General features: G+C 38.5%; 3 protein-coding genes and 1 long non-coding RNA gene across 5 annotated transcripts; 3 read left to right on the top strand and 1 right to left on the bottom strand.

Moving 5' to 3' along the window:
* Positions 1 to 2,846: 2,846 nt before the first annotated feature.
* Positions 2,847 to 6,123, bottom strand: LOC145224900 (uncharacterized). 2 transcript variants are annotated; one of them, XR_013859761.1, is made up of 4 exons: positions 5,856 to 6,123; positions 4,918 to 5,783; positions 4,649 to 4,820; positions 2,847 to 3,367 (listed from the first exon to the last, which is right to left on the bottom strand). It is a non-coding gene; the product is annotated as an uncharacterized LOC145224900 (long non-coding RNA). The 2 variants fall into 2 exon arrangements; XR_013859760.1 differs by having other exon boundaries at positions 4,918 to 6,103.
* Positions 6,124 to 8,127: 2,004 nt separating this feature from the next.
* On the top strand, positions 8,128 to 11,685 carry LOC145223159 (uncharacterized). The gene has a single exon (XM_080089515.1). It carries the CDS (start codon positions 8,128 to 8,130, stop codon positions 9,412 to 9,414), a length of 1,287 nt encoding a protein of 428 aa, XP_079945641.1. The 3' UTR covers positions 9,415 to 11,685.
* On the top strand, positions 11,685 to 14,226 carry LOC145223158 (MAGUK p55 subfamily member 2-like). Its single transcript, XM_080089514.1, has one exon. It carries the CDS (start codon positions 11,746 to 11,748, stop codon positions 13,282 to 13,284), a length of 1,539 nt encoding a protein of 512 aa, XP_079945640.1. The 5' UTR covers positions 11,685 to 11,745; the 3' UTR covers positions 13,285 to 14,226.
* LOC145223157 (EGF domain-specific O-linked N-acetylglucosamine transferase-like) lies at positions 14,220 to 19,555 on the top strand. Its single transcript, XM_080089513.1, has 9 exons — positions 14,220 to 14,440; positions 15,352 to 15,468; positions 15,877 to 15,974; positions 16,116 to 16,295; positions 16,585 to 16,798; positions 17,116 to 17,280; positions 17,665 to 17,889; positions 18,248 to 18,387; positions 18,650 to 19,555. The coding sequence occupies exons 1-9, from the start codon at positions 14,282 to 14,284 to the stop codon at positions 18,939 to 18,941; spliced, it is 1,590 nt and encodes a 529-aa protein (XP_079945639.1). The 5' UTR covers positions 14,220 to 14,281; the 3' UTR covers positions 18,942 to 19,555.
* Positions 19,556 to 19,717: the final 162 nt, after the last annotated feature.

Genomic DNA, 19,717 nt, shown 5'->3' with positions numbered 1-19,717 from the left:
AAAATCACCCAACGCACCGCACGTCACAAAAAGCTTTGGCAGTTGATTGCGTAAAAAATAATGCCGTTACACTGTCATTTTCTGTCAAACATTTACAGTATACAACAGGTTTTCTAAATTATCGCACGCAGTACAACTTTTTCCAAAATCAAGGTGTTCATGCAACAGTACTGGCAAGTGTTTCCACATTTACGCGGTAGAAATGGCAGTCGGAGTTTCACTTGGAGACAAAAAAACATATTCTCTGTCCATGTTACGCAAACGGTCTAGAAGAGGCGAGGGAAAGTCTGGGAGAAAAAAATCGAGAACCAGAGATTATGATTACGACACCATCCCAGCTCCAGATTCCACCCTTCCGACACCCCATTATTCAACGCCTATCAAAGAAAAAATAAATTCTGAGTTTAGTGAGCCAGCAAAAAGTCTAGCAGCATCTCCTATTCTTAAGAAAAAAGATGCGAAGGAAGAAAACAAAATACCATACCCGTGGGAAAATGTTTCAGATATGCCTATCAAAAAAGTTGAAAACCGACAACTTGGAACATTATAGAGCTGGTTAAAACAGCAAAATGGATAGATGACTACTCAATAGAAATCTGCATTACAGAATTTATTAGCGAGTCAACTTCCTATGCCTTAGTTGTACCTTCCCACATGTTCACTGCTTTAGAACATAATCGCTTAGACTGCATTATTGGATTTATTCAGCGACATGCCCCGCTTAATCGGGATATCTTCTTTTTTCCCCGTTTGTCACAAATCCTGCCATTGGTTGCTTGCAGTGGCAATTGTCCAAACACAACAGATTTACCTGTTTGATTCTGTGTCGAGAACGTCATCCACAAGGATAAAAAACATCGGTCAAACAGTTTTGAGATTCATAAACTCGTTTTATGCTGCCGCTGGACTTCTGCGTGACATGGTTTCCTGGTCCGTAATTCGCTTCAACTCCGCACCCCAACAGACCAACAGCTTTGATTGTGGTATTCATGTCATTGTCAATGCCTATTGTATTTTATCAAAATGCCCACTTGCCTCATTCGATTTAACTTGTGCAAGAAATTATGTTGTACACACGATGTTGACTAGAAAAGATTCATCCTCCCTCAACCCAATTGTCAAGTTGACAACACAAGAAAAAAACGAATATGTGGGGCAATAACGGCGAAAATGTTTGAGCCTTAGGTACGCAAAGTGTTGAATTTTAAACTGCAAAACCATTAATCGCGTTTTGCTGGTATAGGTCATCAGTGAATCGGGCCATTTTTTTCTGGCCGACAACCTTCATCCCTCCATTAGTGGCTGGTCTGATTGTTCAGCGCCTTGGTGTAAAGGAGGTTTTACCGAAAAGGAGATCCAATACATGTGCTGTGTCGGCCGAAGATGGATTCACTCAACATGCGGAGAAGTTTCGTCCGCGTCATTATACTATGTTTGTAAATTATGCAATTATAATACTCCCCAAAACCGGCCACAGCATGTTCAATAAATACCTTTCGTTTTGTGTTGACCAGGTGTTTGATGCAAGCAGTAGGTGGTTGCGAATTACCTTTTTATTTACGTATAAAATATTTTGCATCGTTTGTAACTAAGCTTAGAATGGATTGCACTAATTTTAAAAAACGATAAACGATGTGGTAATACATTAGTACAAAAAGCCTTTCCCCATAATCTTCTGCGCAGTCAGGCCTTTCATTAATCGATAATTATCCAAGCCAGGTCTTATCTGGTGACGCTTTACGCAGTCAGGCCTTTCCCAATCGACAATCGCCGCAGTCAGGCCTTCTATGATGACGTTTTACGCAGGCAGACCTTTCCCAATCGACAATCACGAAAGTCAGGCCTTTTCCAATCGACAATTACCGCAGTCAGGCCTTCTCTGATGACGCTTTACGCAGTCAGGCGTTTCACAATCGACAATCACGAAAGTCAGGCCTTTTCCAATCGACATTCACCCAAGTCAGGCCTTCTCTGATGACGCTTTACGCAGTCAGACCTTTTCCAATCGACAATCACCTAAGTCAGGCCTTTCCCAATCGACAATCACCCAAGTCAGGCCTTCTATATAGCATTAACATAAGATCATTAAACAACCCTCACAACTTCTCGAAACTGCAGGCTTTGTTAGCTGGATTACATTTCAAACCACACATAATTGGAGTCACAGAAACATGGCTTAAACCTGAACATAGAATGTTTTACAATTTGCCTGGTTATAACTTTATTTCGAACCCAAGGAATATGCACAGAGGAGGTGGTGTAGGGTTGTATGTAAACAACATGTTATCATACAATGTTAGAGAGGATTTAACTATAATGAATGAAAAAGTATTCGAGTCATTGTTTGTCGACATTCAAGTTAATAAAAAAATAATAACCTGTGGAACAATTTACCGGTCACCAGGGCAGGATAAAAATATTTTTGATAGCTTTTTAAAAAATCTTAATAATAGCATGGTTAAAACAAAACAGCCCAATGCAGATGTATATATCATAGGAGACTTTAATTTAAACCTTCTGGACTCAACAAATCTCCAAGTTAACATGTTCACTGACTGCATGTTTGAGAATAACTTTATGCCTCTCATCAACAAACCAACTAGAATAACCGACTCTTCTGCAACTGTAATTGATCATATATGGACCAATGTATTACACCCAGTTGACACATACATTTTATTAGATGACATATCAGACCACTTTCCAGTGATGTTCTGTTGCCCTGAAAAATTTGACACAAGAAAAGTCCAACCCCACAGGTGCTACAATAGACAAAACTATACTTCTTTTATCACCCAACTAAATCTACTTGACTATGACTTAATAACTAATAAAACAGACCCAAATGAAGCATTTGACATTTTACTAGCACATTTACAAACTAGTTTTGAAAAAGCATTTCCCCTTTCAAAAAGTAATGGAAAAACTGGGAAAAACGAATGGTATGATAAAAAATTGAATAATCTCAATAAAGCAAAACAAACTGCATACAAAAAATATCTTAAAAAGAAAACGACAGCTAGAAAACTTCAGTACCACCAAATGCGCAACCAATATTATCGAATGGTAAATTCCAAAAAGAAAACTTATTATCAAAAGCTGTTTGGTAAACACAGGAATAATGCAAAACAGACGTGGAAAACAATAAACAGTTTAATAGGTCGAAATAAGACCACGAACTACATGTTAAACCTTAAAGTAGATGGAAAATTGATCACAAACCAAATAGACATAGCTGATCACTTTAATAAGTATTTCTCTACTGTTGCAGAAAAGTTGGTTAGCCAGTTGGATAAGCCCAAAACCTCTTATCAGATGTATTTAGGACCCACATCCAAATCCTCTATTTTTCTCTTTCCGACCTGCCCTGGTGAAATTAAGATAATCATTGAAAAAATACAAAGTAAATTAAGTTGTGGAATAGATGGCTTGCCTTCAAATGTCATAAAATGTCTACCACAAGGAATAATTAATTGTCTGAGCCATATATTTAACCTTTGTTTAGAAAATGGAGTTTTTATTCAGGCTTTTAAAACAGCAAAAGTAGTACCTATTCATAAAAAGGGGGATATGAAATCAGCTAGTAACTACAGGCCTATAAGTTTATTATCAAACCTATCTAAAATTCTGGAAAAAATTGTGTACAATAGACTTTATACGTTTTTAAACAACAAAAACTTTTTTAATTCAAAACAATTTGGGTTTCGAAAAGGTCATTCTACCCACCATGCTGCTTCCTTATTAATATCGAGTATCACAGATGCCTGTCAGAACAATCAACAGGCAGTTGGAATATTTCTTGACCTATCAAAGGCATTTGATACTATAGACCACACTATATTAATGGGAAAACTAAATCATCATGGCATCAGAGGGGTTGCCTTAGACTTTTTTAAGAGTTACCTGTCTAATAGAAAACAGAGGGTCCAACTTGGCAACAAAACATCTAATGACCTACCAATAAGTTGTGGTGTACCCCAGGGAAGTAATCTTGGCCCGTTACTATTTTTAATATACATTAATGATCTGCCAAATAGCATAACATCAGGACAGGCAAATCATGTTTCCCTCCTTTTTAAAAATAGAGATACGGAGTCATTATTTAACACTGTAAACTTGCAACTGGTAAAAATAAATGAATGGCTAATAACCAATAAATTATCACTTAATGTTGCAAAAACCAAAGGTGTTCACTTTAGACTTGCAAACTCTAAAACTAAGCCAATATGTAAGTTGGAAATAAATGGCCAGCAAATAGCAATAGCCAAATCTGTGCAATTCCTTGGGCTAACTATTCATGAAAGCTTGTCATGGAAAGAACACATGACATACATTTTACAAAAAATTAAAAGAATATATTACTTGACTATAAAAATAAGGCCTTTGTTAACAAAGCAAGCATTACATTGTATTTATCAATCACTTGTCAGAAGTCAAATAATGTATGGAATAACATGCTGGTATCATGGTAATATAAACCTTAAGAATAAGATTCAAAACATCTGCAACAAGTTTCTGTGCATGACCTATGGCTTTAAATATCAAAACCTGGAAGAATCATTGAAACATTATAAAATATTAACAAACGAGCAACAGTTTAAACTTGAGTGCGCAATGTATTTATACAATTACCAAAACGGTAGATTACCTGAAGCATTTGACAATTTCTTTCAACGAAAAATGGTAACCATTGGTGTAAGTACTCGACAAACCGAAAGTGGTTATACTATACCCTTGTGCAGCAGCAGTACTATTCAACAATCCATTAAATATACAGGTCCTAAATGCTGGACAGACCTTAAATTTGATGTTGTTCCCACCTCGAAAAAAATATTTACAAAACAAGTAAAAAATACACTCCTGGAATAATAGCAGCCGGACAGCACCTAGACTTATTATCTTAGTTGGTTTACTCACTTATCACTGTTAAATTATTGTTTTTCAGATGTCCCCATTATATTAGTATTCCTTTGTTTGCCATGATGAGTTTTTTGGTGGGCACTGTCAAGCAACCATCTGAGAGCATGTGTTTTCATCCTGTGCACATTCACTGAACTGCATGTCTTACTAGTATAGTACATTTGTCAAATTAAAATCACTATTACTGTGTTGCCACACTGGTTTTGCTTTTTGCACACGTGTTTTTTGTCGCACTAGTTATCTTACTTGCATTGTGAGGTGAATAATGATTCACCAGCAGCTATTACTGTTTTTACTGGTCATGCTTTTTATCATGACCAAGCACAATATTATTACACTGCTTTGGAAAACGTTCACTTATAACCACTGTTCTTTTGTGTGATTTGTTGTGTATGCACCTAATAAAAAAGTCCCTGTGTTGTATCAAAAAAACTAACGCTGCCGCTCGGAGCTTTTCTTTTTCAGTTACAACATCCGCAGTTCGCGACCCATCAACTATACAAAGTGTCACGGAATGGCAACAGCTGAGCTGATGAGGTTCCCCCTACCCTTGTATCACACGAATCTATGGACTCATTGATCTGTTTTTTTTTTAATTCCGTTTTTTTTTCCTCTTTTGTTTTTTCTTTTTTATGTTGTACAACTTTCATGTTCAATCGTCACTATGTTTGTGCTGCACCCTTCCTTCCGGCGCCGGAAACTATCCAACAGGGTTTCTTTTGGTGGTTTCTTTTCCTGTTGAACCCCACCCTCTTTCCCTAACACGGGTGGTTAGATTAGGTCCCAACCTGGCTGGTTCCACCAACGTTTCCCCCCCAGTCTTGATGTCCCAATGCGCCAACCTCACCCTCCGTTGTGAGTCCCTGCCACATAACGCTATTAGTAACGGTGTAGCTGCAGCGCGTTTATCATCTTTCCACCAATTGTGCCCTTACCTTTGTCGCGCTTTATAACGTCCCAACGTTGCGCAGCTATTTCCGGCTTGGTGAATATTTTAGTGCAATTGTGCTGCTACGATTTGTATCACCGGCGAAATAAACTCAACTCAACTCAACTCATATTGCAGTCAGGCCCTTTCATGTTGCATTTAAGCCTTTCCCAATCGACAATCACCCAAGTCAGGCTTTTAATATTGCAGTCAGGCCTTTCCCAATCGACAATCACCTAAGTCAGGCCTTCTCTAAAGACACTTTACGCAGTCAGGCCTTTTCCAATCGACAATCACGAAAGTCAGGCCTTTTCCAATCGACAATCACGCAAGTCAGGCCTTCTCTGATGACGTTTTACGCAGTCAGGCGTTTCACAATCGACAATCACGAAAGTCAGGCCTTTTCCAATCGACAATCACGCAAGTCAGGCCTTTTCTGATGACGCTTTACGCAGTCAGGCCTTTCCCAATCGACAATCACGCAAGTCAGGCCTTCTCTGATGACGTTTTACGCAGTCAGGCGTTTCATAATCGACAATTACGAAAGTCAGGCCTTCTCTGATGACGTTTTACGCAGTCAGGCGTTTCACAATCGACAATGACGAAAGTCAGGGCTTCTCTGATGACGCTTTACGCAGTCAGGCCTTTCCCAATCGACAATCACGAAAGTCAGGCCTTTTCCAATCGACAATCATGCAAGTCAGGCCTTCTCTGATGACGTTTTACGCAGTCAGGCGTTTCACAATCGACAATTACGAAAGTCAGGCCTTCTCTGATGACGCTTTACGCAGTCAGGCCTTTTCCAATCGACAATCACCTAAGTCAGGCCTTTCCCAATCGACAATCACCAAGTCGGGCCTTCTATATTGCAGTCAGGCCTATTATATTGCTGTCAGGCCCTTTCATATTGCAGTCAGGCCTTTCCCAATCGACAATCACGAAAGTCAGGCCTTCTCGGATGACGCTTTACGTAGTCAGGCCTTTCCCAATCAACAGTAGTCATACTTTTTAAACAAGTCAGTCCGAAAAATATTTTGTGAAACACTGCCGCCAAAGTCAGGCCAGTCAGGCTAGTCAGGCAGTCAGGCTTTTAGTCGACCCCAGTTGCACTAGCAGCCATTGCCTTTAGTTTATCGCTAGGTGGCAATCGCTTACATGCCATGGAAATATAGTTTATCGCTAGGTGGCAATCGCTTACATGCTATGGAAATAAAACAGTGCACAAAATTGCAAGGTCGATATCGATAGGGTCAAATCATTTTGTCACAAATTTATTTACATTGTGTGTGTGCCTTTTTACATTGTGTGTGTACGCAAATTGGTAGTGCGTGATTACGGCACAAGTGGCTGATGGCAGCATGACTGTGACTGCCCGTGTCTTTCCTGAGGCGCACGTTTTGTTCTGCACCTTGCAGTTTTTTTTGTGGCGCCAGGCAGTTCTGTTTTGGAAACGGTGCTGTGTTGACCTCGTGTAAGAAAATATATGCTTTGAAACTGACTGACAGCTTTGTGGTATCAGCAGAAAAGCTCACAAGGTTATTTTTCATAAAATCGCGTACAACACCTTATTATAAACGCGACATCTGGGGGCTCGTCCGGGATTAACCTTATTACGAAACTTTTCTATACCGACAGACGAAGAATGTCAACAGTTCAAGCTTTGAGTGAAACTGGAAAGGCAATGGGACTTTCAGGGGAAGCATTGGTCAAGTGGGTCAATGACCAGCAGTTACGTGATCGGGACGAACGCAAAGAGAGGCGTGAAAACGAACGTGAAGCAAGAAGACTCGAAGAGATTAAAATTAATGAAACACGCAAGCTTGAAGAACGGCGAATGGCCGAGGCGAAAATTGAGCGTGAACACAGAATGGAGCTTAAGAAAATGGATTTACAACTTGCGGAGTTGAAGTCTGCCAAGGAGGTCGCAACAACAAGTCATGCAAAGGTGCCGAAGCTGCCACCGTTTGTGGACGGTCAAGATGAGCTCGATAGTTACATCCTCAGGTACGAAAGATTTGCTTCTAGTAACAAATGGGACAGGAACGACTGGGCAACCTCTCTCAGTGCGCTTCTTACAGGTAGAGCGCTGGAAGTTTATTCGAGATTATCTGACGCTGACGCAGTCAACTACGATGTTCTCAAGAAAGCACTTTTAGACAGATACGATCTAACCGAGGACGGTTACAGGTCTTACAGGCCGTGGTGCTAAACCAAAGTCAGACGAAAATTCGACACAGTTTATAGTTCGTTTACAGAACTATTTGCAAAAATGGGTTGAAATGTCTGGTGTTTCTGCGGAATGGAAAGAAGTGCGCAATTTATTTGTAAAAGAACAGTTTACTAAATCGTGCTCTAAAGAACTTTCCATATATTTGCATGAACAAGCACCCAAGACATTAGACGCGTTGGCTACTGTGGCAGATCAGTTTCTTTTTGCGCATGACAAGAACTTGGCCGATAACGGCAATACATGTTTGCTGACGAACGATGGTCAAGCTACTTTTGACACAAACACGCAGTGTTTTAACTGCATGGAGTACGGACACAGGGCAAAGTTTTGCCCCAAGCTGAAAGAGGAATCACGCACATCGCGCACTTGTTTTATTTGTAGTAAATCGGGACATGCGGCAAAGGACTGTAAATCCCGGTTTGTTGCTTCAAGGACAATTAAGCTGAGTGGAAGTGCCGGTACGACGTCTTTCACAAATAAAATATCTCGATTGACTGGTGACTATTCACAGCTAAAATACTTGGATAAAAATAAGAGGCCAAACTCGCAAAAGTTGCCTCTGCGAAAAGGGCTGATTGGCAATCAAGCTGTAAACGTACTTCGTGATACAGGCTGCACCGGAGTTATCGTCAGAAAAGAGTTTGTTGAAGATTGTCAACTAAACGGCCAAAAAGGCGTAGTTACGCTGTTAGATTCGAGGACAATCGAAGCAGAAATGGCAAGAATTTCTGTAGATTCGCCATACTTCAAAGGAGAAGTAGATGCGCTGTGTTTGCCAAATACCTTGTATGATTTAATTATTGGAAATGTTCCAGGCTCCAGAAGTCCTGATGATCCATATCAAATACGGGAGGTTGGTTGCGCAGTTAAGACGCGGGCACATTCTGTTCAGAGAAAAAGAAATCCTTTGGTGGTTCAAGAGAGTGGAAAATGGTCGATAATCGATAAAGAAGGTTTCGAGACCGCTCAAAAGGTTGATGTTTCAATGAAATCTTTGTGGAGCATGAAAGAAGAACGGGTTAAAGGCAAGCAAATTACCTGTTTTAAAAATGACAACGGGTTGTTGTATCGAGAATTCCAAAATCCAAAAGTTAACAGAGGAAAGTGTATTTACCAGCTTGTTGTGCCAGTCAAGCTGCGCCCGAAAATAATGGAAACAGCACATGAATCTATAATGGGTGGTCACATGGGCACTAAAAAAACCCTTGATATGATTCTTGGGAGTTTTTACTGGCCAGGAATTAATGGCGACGTCAAGCGATTTTGTAAGTCTTGTGACATATGCCAGAGAGCTGTTTACAAAGAAACTGTTTCGCGGGTACCATTAGAAAAGTAAAAGTTTGGAAGACTTGACGAAGGTGATCAAGTACTTGTGTTGTTGCCAACAAACAACAATAAGTTATTAATCCAATGGAAGGGACCGTTCGTAATTCAAAAGAAAATTGGATTAAGTGATTATGTTCTCGATGTGGGTGGAAAAACAAACATCTTTCATATCAGTTTGATCAAAAAGTACATCGCAAGAGATGGCCATACCCGCGACATGTCAAAACAGGCTTTTGCTTGTTTTTCAACGATTTCTGCCCATCCATGTGTAGCTAAGGGAACCATAGAGGACGTAATGCACGCTAAAAATCTCACTTATTCTGAGAAAGACGAGGCGGTTGCACTGGTGAAACAGTATACCAATGTATTTAACGATATACCAGGGGGGCACGGATTTCGGTCAACACCGAATAACTCTCGCGGACAATCGACCTGTTCAGTTAATGCCGTACACAATACCGTACAAAGTGGGGGAAAGATCGAAGGACATCGATGAGATACTGAGATTGAGTATTCGTAGATCAAACTCGGCTAAACGTTCGAATAATGTTGGGGCTTATCTTATGAGAAGATAGGATTTGGGGCGCATTATGTAATGTCGTCATCCGTTGATATTCGTTTGATTTCGTTAATATTTCTTGACATGTTTTTTGACGTGATTTGTTGTTGTAAAAATTTGTTTACGTAATGGGAAATCAAGAAGATTTCTCTTGGTTGGGGGTTATGTCACAAATTTATTTACATTGTGTGTGTGCCTTTTTACATTGTGTGTGTACGCAAATTGGTAGTGCGTGATTACGGCACAAGTGGCTGATGGCAGCATGCCTGTGACTGCCCGTGTCTTTCCTGAGGCGCACGTTTTGTTCTGCACCTTGCAGTTTTTTTTGTGGCGCCAGGCAGTTCTGTTTTGGAAACGGTGCTGTGTTGACCTCGTGTAAGAAAATATATGCTTTGAAACTGACTGACAGCTTTGTGGTATCAGCAGAAAAGCTCACAAGGTTATTTTTCATAAAATCGCGTACAACACCTTATTATAAACGCGACAATGATACATATATATTTTTCATTAATCATTAATCTTGATAGTATATTACATCGTCTGCAAAACGATTGTGTCATTTCCTGCTTGGTGATTGTTCCAGTGCAGGGATGTACAACCTTTTCTATTTGACGGCCACATCACAGCCTTCACTGGGAGACGGGTTCGCGAGCAAAAAACTCCACCTAAACTTAGCAATAATACGTTTATGCAGTGATGTTCAACATGTTCACCGGCATGTTGAGGTTCGCAACATAGCATGTTGAGGTTCTCAACATGGATGTGCAGAATGTGCACCGGGTGGCGTGTTTGCGCCACGACCTCTGTTGTTCACTGGTTCTTATTTCACCCACAGTGTGTACAGCGTTTAGCTTACAAACTAACGGCTGATAAGAATTGTTTCGTATGTATTGATTTCATAGTATTTTTTCTGTTTGTGCCTGATCAGATTTGACTTCTTGCTTGATACATACATTAAACTGAACGATTTACTGACCACTATTACCTGTGTATGACGTCACCATAATTATTGTTTTGCCTGTTTTTTGCACTGTCGTACACAATGAGCTTACAAAAATCTGATCGCATTTTATGGGACTAGTTTTGAGGAATCGGGTGTGAAATACCTTCAAAACTCTTAACAATTCTTCTCATATCAGTTTCAAATGTCCATCAAAAGAGTTTTATTCAATGTACTGCCGCCAATACGTACATTTTAATATACGTGTGCACGGCAACAAAAATCTGTATCCGCGTCAGCAGGTTGTGCACCCTTTCTACACCTAGGCAGCCTATACGCCCATTTCTATTAAATTTAAGGTACAGGTTGAGCGTTTGGCCGATGAACCTGAAAAAAAACAACGAATGCGTTACGATGACGTCACGGAAAGTTTTCAACTGATCGGGAACGTTTGTATGCGTTTTAGTTTAGCAGCAATAAAGAAGTGAATACAATACATTGTTGTATGTTTTACACGTACATTTACGGCCTATGTGTAAGCGCCAGTTGTACGTTGTTGTACCCGTTTACACTGTGTGCAAATTTCCTGCAGCAATTGCGGCTACGCTTTAAAAGTGATCAGGGCAAAACAACAACTGCAAGCCTCTTGGTTGCATTTATAGTTGTGCTTTATAATGTTTTGCAATGTGTTTAAAATGCGTTACGTTATAGGTTGATCTCATTCATATTGTCATAAATAAGGTTAAATTGTTATAGGTTGATCTCATTCCTATGTTTTGCAGGCACAAGGAAAGCTTATCAACTTATCAATGTTTTGATGTAAGTTAGTTACAGTAAAACAGATGCCTCAGGAAAATACACAAGCTTCTATTCAAGCAGTTCTTGAAAATTTGAGAAAACTTGACGATGGACAGAATAACGAGGTCAAAAATGATGTGCTATTTTTGAAGCTACTAATGGATTGTCCTGTGGTGCAATCTCTAGCAAGAGCTCATGATACTCTGGATAACAAAATGGTCAATCCCGAACAGAACAATTCGTGTGAAATTGTGACACAAATCCTTCATGACATACATGGAATAAAAAGTAATGCTATTGCTGAGCTAACTGGAATATTGCAACAAGCCCATTTTAGTGGTGTGCTACAAGCTCATGACAAAATTGCTGAACAGCGGTCCATTAATCAAAAGTATGTCAACCAGTTTTCAAGTCCACCCATCAAGATTCCCAACTATAAAAATGCTGTAAGAATGGTCGGATTATCGAAACCTCGCAATGAACCATTGGGGATGATGGTTGCTGTGGTAAATCATGAAGTTGTAGTCACAAGGATAATACATGGTGCCCTTGTTCACAAACAAGGCTTGTTGAGTGTTGGTGATATTATAAAAGAAGTGAATGGAAAGCCTGTGAAAGGAAAACCAGAGGTACTGAAAGAGTTTCTGAACAAGCCGACACCATCTTTTATCCTCAAAGTTGTTCCAAGTTACAACAAACCAACTGATGAGATGATAATGTTTGTGCAGTGTAACTACGATTATGATGCAACAGCGGACATGGATATACCTAGCAGAGATGCTGGTTTGTCTTTTAAGAAAAGGGATATTCTTCAGATTGTTGACTGCTCGGACAAGCAATGGTGGCAAGCACGGTTTGTGGATAAATCAGGTGAACCAAAAGGCAGAGCCGGACTTATCCCCAGTCCCCAGTTTGAGGAACGTCGCTCGATAAAACCAAGCCGTTCTGAGCAGGTTATAAAACCAGTTTGTGAAATGTACAAGTTTTCTCAGAACACCAAGTTTGATGATGAACATACGCCGGTCATGTATGAAGAAGTGTGTCGAATGCCAGAATTTCCACGTAAGGTCATAGTAGTGGTTTCAGAAGACAAATCTGTTGCATCGCAAGTAAAATGGAAAATGACTGAACTTTTTAAAGATGTTTATAAAATTCCAGTCACCCACAGCTCCAATGAATCTCTTCAAAATGATAGGCACTATGTTGTGTGCAAAAAAGAAAAGATGATGGTAGGCATCAGGTCTAATGAGTATCTTGAGCATGCAGAGAAAGATGCCCATATCCATGGCTTAAAGTATGGCTCCATTCGAGATGTTATGAAGTCCAAAAAGTTTTGCCTCCTTAATATGGCATCGCAGAACCTAAAATTTATCATGAACTCGGAGTTTATGCCTTTTGTGGTGCACATTGAAACCCACTTGCCTTCATCTGAAAACAGTGATACAGAAATTCAAACATACGCTCACATGTACAACCTTACAGTTGCATTTTCTACTGTTGAAGAAACCAGCAGAGTCATTCATGAGTCGGTTCAAACAGAGAAATCTAACCCCCAGTGGTTACCTTTAAGCTGGGTTTATTGACTTTCATTCTCGGGTGAAAAATAGATTACATATACTACATGTGTACACAGGACTAATGTAGAATATTGTTTATTTGTGTAAAAGTGCAATTTATTCAGAAATCATCTTAGTTGTTCACCTGGGTGCAAGTGTAAGCTGTTGATATGTTTTCTGTGTGTTAGCATCCATTCAGTGTAATTGGAGGATTTAAAGATTGGTTCTGTTGCATAACATGGTATTTATGTTGGTGCTGCACAAGCAAATAGTGGCAATATTTTTAGAGGTGACAAATGCAGTAGTCTAGCGACGTTGAGCTATGTTTTACCACGATGCAATTGCTAATTGGGTCCCTTTACTGATGGCTGCCATTATTACACAATGTTGATGACAATGAGTGTATTGCATGCTTAGCAGTAAAAGGTGTATAGAGATGTTTGTTATGTATTTAGATTTATTATTTTTGGTGTACTTTTTCTGCGTACACAGACACACTAATAATTCTTTTAAACCAAAAATATTCACATACCATGATAAATACTTAAAGTTTGTTTGTTGGTTTATTATCTGTTTCTGGTCTATTTAACTTAATTTATGACAAAAATAGTTTTTCTTTGGTTGTGACGTTCCAAATATGTTCATTGTTGTAGATATTTGTTTTGTTCATTAAAGCTTTCATTTGTTTCTTCAAACTGTACAAAAAAGTTTCTAGTCCTCAATTCTGCAATCATATATATTCCAATAAATTACCATTTGGTGCAGATTCACCAATCATTCAGAACTGTCAGTGCTATTTTTTCTTCCTGTCCATTATAGTATAATATAAGTACGGTACTTTTGTTGTGAAATTGTTTGCCTTTATATGTGTAATAGTTTATTCATGGTATATATATATATAAATTTAAATGCTATTCTTGTCATTGTGAACAATTTCCCTTAAAATTTAAACTTCTGCTTGAATTTAGAGTTGCTGCAAATTGGACATTGTAAACAAGTAGCATGATTTAAAACATGTCTGAACATGGTGTCATTTACGTGTCTGTCAATTTTTGTGATATGCAGCCTGTGTAGCACGGCACGGGGAAGTTTTCTGGATCTACATCCGCAACACATACCATATGTGCTGCTTAACCACCCTAAACTTAAAGAAGAATGCAAAGAGAATGCCAACTGTTCAATGGTAGGAAGCAATAGTGAAGTATTCAGTTTGTATTGTGATTTAGATTCTCATGACATTACATGTTGACCCCTGGTTTGTAACACTGTTGCATAGCTTTGTGTGCTGTCATTTTCACAAATTCTTTTGGTAGCATGTTTATGCATTTTAAAGCAACCAATTTCTTGATGCACATACACGTTAACAACTATTTGAGGCATATAATCAGACTTGGACAACTAGATAATTCTAGTTGTCTAGTTGGGCAAATTAGAACAAAATGGCGGTAATTCTAGTTCTAATCTAATTCACAGTTTTCCCAAAATCGCTAGTTTGTCCAACGGCACTTTTGGGCATGTGATGTGAGCATGCATTTTTTAACCAAAGCGCACAAAACCATGCAATTAACAAGACCAAACTACATCACTGAAACACGTTTATCAGTGAAATTTGGCACTCAGCTCCGTTTAAACACGTTTTAGATGCACCGAATCGTATTGTTTTAAATGTGCAAATCTACAAGTTCAAATTTGAAACAAAGTAAAGTTGGTTGGCTTAAATCTAATTCTAGTTTAATTTCTAGATTTTGAGAAAATTCTAATCTAATTTGTAAAAAAAGGAGATGCTCTAATTTTAATTCTAATCTAATTTGAAAAACCGAAAAAAAATCTAGTTGTCCAAGTCTGCATATAATTAGTCACTTTACCAGAAACAATTGAAGTGTTATTGTCATGTATATAAGCTATTGCTGCCATGCATAATATCAAGTTTATAAAGCTCTTCTGGCAAGTATTTTTATTCCGACATTTCAACGTCCTATACAGGTCGCCTTCACTCGTTTGAGCATAAACGATTTCGAAATGTCAGATAAAAAATACTTGCCAGAAGAGCTTTATAAACTTTTTATTGTCATGTGTATATACTTTTAATTCCAGGCACTAAAGGACAATGTATGTTGGGGTTATGAAGAGGGATGTGAAGAAGAAAGAAGATTCGGATCAAAAACTGAGCATTGTCAAACGGAGTTTTTCAAGCAAAACTTTTGGGAAGGCGTAAGTATTATTATTTCAAAAATCACTGCATTGGTTCATTGTATAATTCAGCATTTTTAACCTAGGGCCCCAACACCAAAATGTGTTACTTTTAAGTTGGTTGCAAAGATAGTTTAATCCATATCACAAAACTTTTGTTCAACACTGTTTTTAACTCTACAATTTACATACATTTTAGTTTGTTTATAATTGCTAACGCTACAACAAAGCTTGGTTTTGGGGCGGTTTGTTGACATAAAACATAAAAAAATAAACTGTAATGGCTTTATCAAAATACAACTCAAGTTTCATGAAGTAAAAAGGCTGATTGTTTTTTCAAAGTTTGAAGCACAGTTTAGAAGTTTCTCTGTTTGTAAGAGGTGAAAGGTGGAGGGCTGCTAGTCCAAATACTTAGTGTACACTTTTTAGGTGGACTTTGGATATATCAGAGAACGCATAAAGGAGTTTGAACAGCTTCCCATATGTAAACCAAAGACCAACGAAGATTCTTTGCTTCAATGTTCCAGGTAAAAAGCAGTGTTTTTTCCATGTTACAACAAGGTTTACAAGTCAGAATAACTACTAAATGTTTGTGTTTCATAAGTGCGATCTGTGCAATTTGCTACAAAATAAAACTATGCTGGGAATAAGTGTTCAGTTTTATTCAGATACACAAGATACTGTCATGGAAGAAACTTGTATTTCAACTTTCGAAAGCTTGGTGTGGAAAGCAGTAGAGACAAATATCGGGAGGATTTGTTTGATCCTAGTGACATTGGTGGATCATGCGACCTTGACAAAGACTTGTTAAAACAACAAAGTGAACACAAAAGTGCACTGCAATCATGGCAAGTATAAACATATACATGATTTTGTTCAAAGTAGTTACCCATATAAAAGACATATATGATGACAGACATGTATGTACTTCAATGAGAGTCCAAATGATAAATTGCTTTGACACCATGTTGTGATATGATGGCAAGTAATAAATGGGTTGGTTCTAAAACAAACTTTGACAATGGGATTTGCAAGGTAGAGTTTGACCATTATCAATTTTGTGGCTTTATTAGTTTCAGCAATACTAATATTTCGCATTTGGATTCAATGACCGTTAAGAGCAAGTTTGTGCAACAGGTATGCAGAGTTGGAAAATTTTTCGCAGCTGCCTTTTAAACCAATGAAGAGCCGTCGCTGTGATGTGACAATCAATGGCACTGTTGTTTTCATGAAGTTGGATTATGGTGGAAACATGTTTCATCATTTCTGTGACTTCTTTAACCTCTATGCCAGTCAACATGTGAACGGATCCTGGTTTGGCCGTGACATTCAAATTGTCATGTGGGACACAGTGAGTACAATTTGTTGGTAACTCAATTTTGGAACACTTAAACAGTACACACTCATTTATCCTTTTCCTGGTAAACTATATAGCAGTTTCTAATGCTCTCAAAATGGTTGTCCGTTTTGACATGTATAAATTGCACAAAAAGCCTGTAAAATGATGTGCAATAAAAATGTCCCAACAATTGTGAAATTTATTGTGTCTCATAAATACTATCTTGTTTCGTTTCATTTTGGTATGTTTAAGTACATATGAATTGAGTATCAGGACGTGACACTTTACTGTTAAACTGCATTGTAACAATTGTTAATTTTCCTCTTCAGTCCTCTTCACACTACTTTGACCCATTTTCATTGACGTGGAAAGTGTTTTCTGACAATCCTGTCATCCCATTGGTGGATTGGGCAGGGAAGAAAGTCTGCATTCATGATGTCATGTTTCCACTACTGCCCAGAATGAGACGAGGACTTTATTACAACACTTACGTGGTACGTAGTATATGTTGCCTTATTAATGAAATATTGGACTGCAACGATTCAGCAACATCAATTCATCACTGTAGGAAATTTCAGAGCAAAAAAACTAAATTAGTTGTGTTATTTTGTTAAACTGAACTCATGTTTTTTACTCTTAAAATCCTACACTCAAGTGGTACATCATAAATTGGATTTGATCACAATTTAATTTTACAACAAAGCTGGTTGTTTTGTGTTGTTAAGACGTATCATAAATATGTTTTTCTCTTCTTTACCTCAGTGATTTTTACAGAAGTATTTTTAACACTAAAAGTTCGGTGATCAGTACACATTAATGTAGGCTTGAAGTTAAGAACCACTGCCTTAAATATTACTGTATTTTTGTGATATCAATAGCCAGCTGGCTGCGTGGGCTCCAATCTGTTTCGTGCCTTTTCTCAACACGTTTTGCACCGTCTCAACATCTCACAAGATGGCGTACAAGAGAAGAAGGGCGCGCCTCTGTTGCGGGTGACCTTGCTCGAGCGGGCAAAACCCGAAAACGAGAACGTGTACCGAAAAATCCGAAATCAAAAGGATTTGGTGAAAGTTCTGCGTGAATTTCGCGATGTCAAAGTTAAGGTGGGTAAAATTTAATTTCCTTCGATATTTTGTCCCATTGTATGTTTACTCACCCCAGTTACACGAAGTTTTGGACACCGTTTTATCAACGGTATACGTTTGTCATACAATTTGTTAGTGTATGTAATACTGTCTGGGTTTTAAAGTTTGAGTTTAAGCTTCCTACGAAGAAATATATATTTACACCATATTACCTTTACTAATTTGTATATACACGTGTGTGGGGACTCAATCATGGTACTAGGTGAAATGGTATGTGTAATAAATCGTTAAATAGCATATAGATCCTTTAATTTTGCAATATATAAGAATGCCACTAACCACTCTTCTAGTTTTTGTTAAATTGTCTTTTTTGTAGGTGGTCGAGTACAACTGGCGTGAAATGCCTTTCGAGAAGCAACTGTCAATCACACAAAACTCTGACATATTTATCGGCATGCATGGAGCGGGTTTGGCTCATTTCATGTTTTTACCTGATTGGGCTCTGGCATTTGAATTGTAAGTAGTCGATTTTGCGCAGGCCGTCGTTGTTTACGCCTTTCATATAAGGTTCACAGAAGTCCAAAGTTTTGTTGTAAAATGTCAATTTGAAAACGAGTGTAACGTATGGAACACTTGTGTATAAGGTGCCGTTGATTTGTAGCGCATGACTTTACCGCCCAAGTTGCTGTTTCAATTTGTTTCTTCACAAATTCTTTAGCCGTGGCTTGTACATAATTGTAATTTGGGCAAGAATAGTTTTTTTTTCGTTTACCAACAGATACAACTGTGGTGACGCCAACTGCTACAATGATCTTGCCCGTCTACGCGGCCTTAACTACATGACCTGGTCGAACGGGCCCGATAACTCTGAGCCCAAACCTTCTGATCAACACAAACACCACAAATATGGTGACAACCCCAAGTTCTGGAACTGGTGGTTTGACCCTAGACGATTTCGCCAACTCATACGTGAGGCGCGAGAAAAAGTGCTGAGTCACCCGGCGTATGTGCGTGCATGGAAGGAACGCTTTGGAGATATCCAGTCTGAACAAAGCAAGACCGAGTTGTAATGACTCGATTTGTTTGATGGCAGGAACGTTGGGTAATCTGATTTAGCCCTTAGTTTGACCCCCATCAGGGTTGGATTGAAATATCATTCCAAATTTTTTTACCTTTTGTGAATTATTTTGAACGATGATATTGTGTTTGATAAATCAGCATTGTGTTGTATGTGTGAATTGTACTCTGTAATAATAGTTTGTCTTCCTATGTTAAAATGTTCAATCCTAATGCTTCCATTGATCCATGTATTGTCAATGACAACCTTGTGACGCAATACAAACAAGCTCCGGCTTTTTACCTAAGAAACCAAAGTGTTTTTTATACCAAGCATTGCACATAAAATACGCCTTTAACAATGGCCAACCTATCCAACTGAAAAGCATCCAAAGTGTAGAAATAAACACATATTATTTCATCAAACCAAAGTACCCAGTACTGTATTTGAAACCTCATGTTGTCTTTGGTGAACTTTTCAATTGTCATTCCCTGCCCGCGTGTGCTGTGTGTGAAGCCACCCATTTCTGAAAACCAAAGAGTTCGTTTGTGGTGCTGCTGAATCGAAATATGTGCAATATTTACCCGTGTGCATGTGAAATAGGAAATATAAACATTGCTAGCTCAATGTTGTAGGACTTTCTTACTAGAGATATAAACGTTTAGTGCCAGTGAAAGAGATCGCGTTTTACTGTTGAAAACGGTGATGGACTTGTCAAATATCTGATTTCACACGACAGAACCTATACACTTGCAATTCGTAGCCATTAAGGAATAAAGTTAAAACAGT

The sequence above is a fragment of the Phallusia mammillata genome, chromosome 4, assembly GCF_965637545.1.
Source record: "Phallusia mammillata chromosome 4, kaPhaMamm4.hap1.1, whole genome shotgun sequence".
Classification (NCBI taxonomy): Eukaryota; Metazoa; Chordata; class Ascidiacea; order Phlebobranchia; family Ascidiidae; genus Phallusia; species Phallusia mammillata.
Note: the sequence above shows the minus strand (reverse complement) of the source record. Positions and strands in the feature narration are given on the sequence as shown.

Coding starts and splice junctions, on each gene's coding strand:
- LOC145223159 (XM_080089515.1), top strand. CDS start 8,128: ATGTCTGGTGTTTCTGCGGAATGGAAAGAAGTGCGCAATTTATTTGTA.
- LOC145223158 (XM_080089514.1), top strand. CDS start 11,746: ATGCCTCAGGAAAATACACAAGCTTCTATTCAAGCAGTTCTTGAAAAT.
- LOC145223157 (XM_080089513.1), top strand. CDS start 14,282: ATGGTGTCATTTACGTGTCTGTCAATTTTTGTGATATGCAGCCTGTGT. Junction 17,281..17,664: donor TTTATTACAACACTTACGTG/GTACGTAGTATA, acceptor TGATATCAATAG/CCAGCTGGCTGCGTGGGCTC. Junction 17,890..18,247: donor TTCGCGATGTCAAAGTTAAG/GTGGGTAAAATT, acceptor TCTTTTTTGTAG/GTGGTCGAGTACAACTGGCG.